At 40.4% G+C, this 4,037-nt stretch overlaps 1 protein-coding gene across 1 annotated transcript; it reads right to left on the bottom strand.

The window, feature by feature from the left end:
- Positions 1–103: 103 nt before the first annotated feature.
- On the bottom strand, positions 104–3,917 carry LOC112138282 (cytochrome P450 2A10; the record flags this gene model as incomplete). The annotated part of the gene is given in 5 exon segments (XM_024260842.2): positions 104–1,090; positions 1,150–1,291; positions 1,365–1,552; positions 1,621–1,762; positions 3,765–3,917. Coding segments are annotated over 5 exon segments (807 nt in total), but the record flags the coding sequence as incomplete, so codon positions are not given.
- Between the last annotated feature and the right edge of the window lie 120 nt (positions 3,918–4,037).

Here is a 4,037-nt window from a genome sequence, read left to right as displayed (position 1 = left end):
CATCGGAACAAAAGACATAAAGTTGAATTATCAACTTAAAGTTCAAAGACAAAGAATTTTTATAAGATTTTATTTTTGCTTTAAGTAATACACAAATACGTCAAACAGAATTCTTAAATGGTTCTGAACATTAGAAAGCAATTTACTATGCAATATAAACAACAACATTAAATCAAACATCAAAAAAGTTGCTTAAAATATTTCCTGTGCCAGACTTTGAGGTTTTGAGATGGACATTCAGATGTTTACTTTTGCTGATTTGGTTTTCTGTTTTATATTAACAAATGAAGCATGACTCATTCACACACAAAAAGGATCTTATTGCACAAATGATTTAGAGGTTTCTATGTAGGTTTGTTTTGCCTGTTCTACAAATGTGGTTATGAAGAATAATAACAAATAATAACCTGTTTTTCCCATGGATATAGCATTCAAATATGTCAAAATAAGTAACTTGTGTCTATCAAATGAATAAAACTTAGGCAGAATCTGAGTTGCCTCCCTACCCCTACCACTTCTCCCTAACCCTATATTTATACTCCAAGTGGAGAGATATGAAAAAAATAGTGTCATCAAACTCAGACATTACTAAGACTTGATGATGTCATCAAATGGTAGTATCTCCGTTAGCGCGGAGCTCTCAGAAAATCATATTAAAGCCGGTTTTATAACTTTAAAAAGTCATGCCAAAACAAAAACTCAATACTTCTTCCGTAAAACTCCTCCTTAAAAAACACTTTCAGACACGACTACAGCTTCAAATGCCCCTACAATTGGGGCAATAGAGAGGAGCCAGAGGGGTAGGAAGCAATTTGGGTTGGGCCTCAGAGTCAGAAAGATCAACTTGAAGACTTCTTATTGATTTTGTGAGTAATCAAACTCTTGAAGCTCCTGGTGGACCTCTTCCTTCAGCGTGGAGTGGCGATGAGCTCATACCTGCGAGGCACGTTGGCAAAGCTACTGTATTCTGGAACCAGGTTGATGCTGTCGGGACCGTTGGGAGAAGAAAAGGTGAAGTTCTGCAGGAGAGACACGATGAAGAGGAAGATCTCCATCCGAGCCAGAGACTCTCCAACACAGGCTCGTTTCCCTGCAAGCAGACAGGAGTGTTACTGGAGCAAAGATACGGAGGTTCTGCAGGAATCTTACCTGCAGAAAACGGCACAAACGCAGGGTTCTTCTTGAAGTTTCCATTATGGTCCAGAAAGTGTTGGGGGTTGAAGGACCGAGGAGTTGACCAAAGCTTATCTTCTTTGAGCACAGAGTGCAGCATGGGAAAAATCATTGTGTCCTTAAAAAAAAACAAAACAAAGAGTTTTAGGGATTTATTGTTTTTATTCTGAGCTGGTGGGAACATGGATCACCTTGGGGATGGTGTAACCTCTAAATGAAATGTCCTTCAGAGAATAGTGAGGGAGGCTGAAGGGGGCGAGGTCCATGAAACGCTGCACCTCGTGGAGGACGGCGTCTGTGAAGGGGAGGGACTTCCTGTCCTCCATGGAGGGACATCGTTCTCTTCCGATCACAGTGTCGATCTCCTCCTGCATTTTCCCTGCAGACCAAAGAGATGTTCTTCTGTTCTGCTGCGTTGACCTGATGGAGTTCTGCAGGAGAACCTACCCTGTATTTTGGGGTGTTTGATCAGAACACTCAGAGCGTATCTGATGGTGGAGCTGGTGGTTTCTGTTCCTGCCAGGAACAGATTCAGAACTGTAGCAACCAGGTTCTCATAGTGGAACTCAGATGTGGGGTTGTTCTTCTCCTGGAAAAAAAACAAAAACAATCAAATTGAGAAAAACTACTTTTTAACCCTCGACACCTGTAATTATTTCCAGTTGTTTCAATTAAACAAAGTTGGAGTGGAAGCGGTTTGACATACGGTTTTAACCAGGAGTGGGAACTAGTCATCGATTTGCAAGTCACAAGTAAGTCTAAAGTTTTTGTCCTCAAGACTTGAGTCAAGGCCAAGGGAAGAATTCAGATTGGGCCTAACAAGTCCCAAGACGAGTCAAAAGTCAAGACCACTCAAAAGTCTCAAGCCACCTCCAAGTCTTACTGTTGAATGTTTCAAGTTCTTCAGCAACATTTACACAGACCATGTATGCTTTTAGGAGCTGTGTTAAATTCTGTGCTGTCAAACAATTAAAAAAATGATCAGATTAATCACACTTTTGGGTTGGGATTGACTCCACCCTTACATTGAGGTGTTAGCCCTTCTGTGACCAAGGTGGACAAGACTTCATGTCTGTCATTGGACACCAGTAAAGATTGACAATCATAGAAAAAAAAGTTCAGCACACTGTCTCGTGGGGTCCAGATTGACAACTGATTGAGATTAAAAAACAAACAGTAAGAGGTAAATTTATTTCTGGAATGATTTATTTAACCTATGTGACGATCAGCATTTATATCGCTTTCGCCACTGCTGATGACGCGTTGTCGACAACTGGCCACATTTCCAATCAAATAGTCCGCCTTTTGGGAAAAGCTATCTAAACCTAAGTAATAACAAGAACAAAGTGCTAAAATTGATTCAATATTCATTTGTCTTGTAAGTGACCATGTTATAAGTGGGAGAGTACCCCACAAAAGGGTGCATTACCAGAAATGAACGCACGCTGTGGAAGTCTGAACCGGAAGACGGTTGCTTCACTGAGTGCTATCAATTGGCATTACTAAATATTAAAGTGTTACATTTTTTTATCAAACGTATGCATTAACGCATTAATGTTGACAGCCCTAATTTAATTACCAAAATATTAGGTACATTTAAGTTTCGTCTTTCTCCACCTGCGTTCAGAATTCTAACTCGCTCTTTTCCCATTTTTTACAAGTATAGAATTTCTCAGTGGAGATTTTGATTGATTTTTGGTTGGTTGACTGATTGATTAATTTCCTTTGCCATTTGCATTATTTACAAAAAGCCATCCCTGCGACAGACTGGCGACCTGTCCAGGGTGTACCCCGCCTTCGCCCATCAGCAGCCGGGATAGGCTCCGGCACCCCCGCGACCCCGAAAGGGACAAAGCGATCAAGAAAATGGATGGATGGACAAAAAGCCATACAATATGATTTTCTGGAATTTTTTTTCTCATTTTGTCTCTTATAGTTAAAGTATATCTATGATGAAAATTACAGGTCTCTCATCTTTTTAAGTGAGGGAACTTCCACAATTAGTGACGGACTAAGTGCTTTTTTTTGCCCCATTGTGTTTATAAACCTTTTGAAATATTAACTTGGAACTATATAGAATTGGTATTGTAGTAAATTTTCCACAAACCTCTGAGGTTCACGAAGATGCAGCATGTCTTGATTAAAACCCTTCAGTTACTCTCAATGAAGGTGCTTTTCCTGTTTTGTTACTTTAGAAAGCTCTGTCCCTAAACCACCATAGTATGTTTTGCTACTGCTTAAAACAGCTAAACTTGTGCATGCAGTAAAACTTGTAATGACCAAACAAGTTTTTTAAAGAAAGAAAAAATACAACTAAATGTCTTCTTTCCAGAGGATAATTAGAAAAAAAATCTATTTAGAAATCCCAGTCACTACGCAGTTTGTAGTGCCTCAGGGTTCAGCTTTGAGACCTGTGCTCTTCACCCTTTCCTAGCTTTCTTTGGGTAATATCATACAGTTAATTTTATACTTTCGCAGATGACACTCTGTTTTACTTTGCTGTCACTAAACAGCCGTGGTTCATTGGACTCTCTGGTTGTGCTTAAAGATGATTGGGATCCCATGTAATCTCTTGGATTAAAGTTTCTGACCTGATCCCTGCGGAGGAGGAAGCAGTCGATGAAGTCCCTCGGGGAACTTGGGTCCAGCGTGTCTTCATGCTCCTGGATCTTCTTTTTGGCAAACTTTCTAATGTCCTCAATGTAGCCGAAGACGGTGTGCTGATGGCCTGGAAGACGCTCCATGAGCCACGGGAAGATGTTGTACAACTGTGAGGGGGGAAACACCAGAATGAGGTCTAATAGAATTTGTGAAAAACTCAGAAATCCTATAAGGAGAAATCCCTCCACCCACCGCTCCCATGG

Source organism: Oryzias melastigma, unplaced genomic scaffold, assembly GCF_002922805.2.
Source record: "Oryzias melastigma strain HK-1 unplaced genomic scaffold, ASM292280v2 sc00442, whole genome shotgun sequence".
In the NCBI taxonomy this organism is placed as follows: domain Eukaryota; kingdom Metazoa; phylum Chordata; class Actinopteri; order Beloniformes; family Adrianichthyidae; genus Oryzias; species Oryzias melastigma.
The sequence above is the reverse complement of the archived record's forward strand: the minus strand, read 5'-3'. Positions and strand labels throughout refer to the sequence as shown.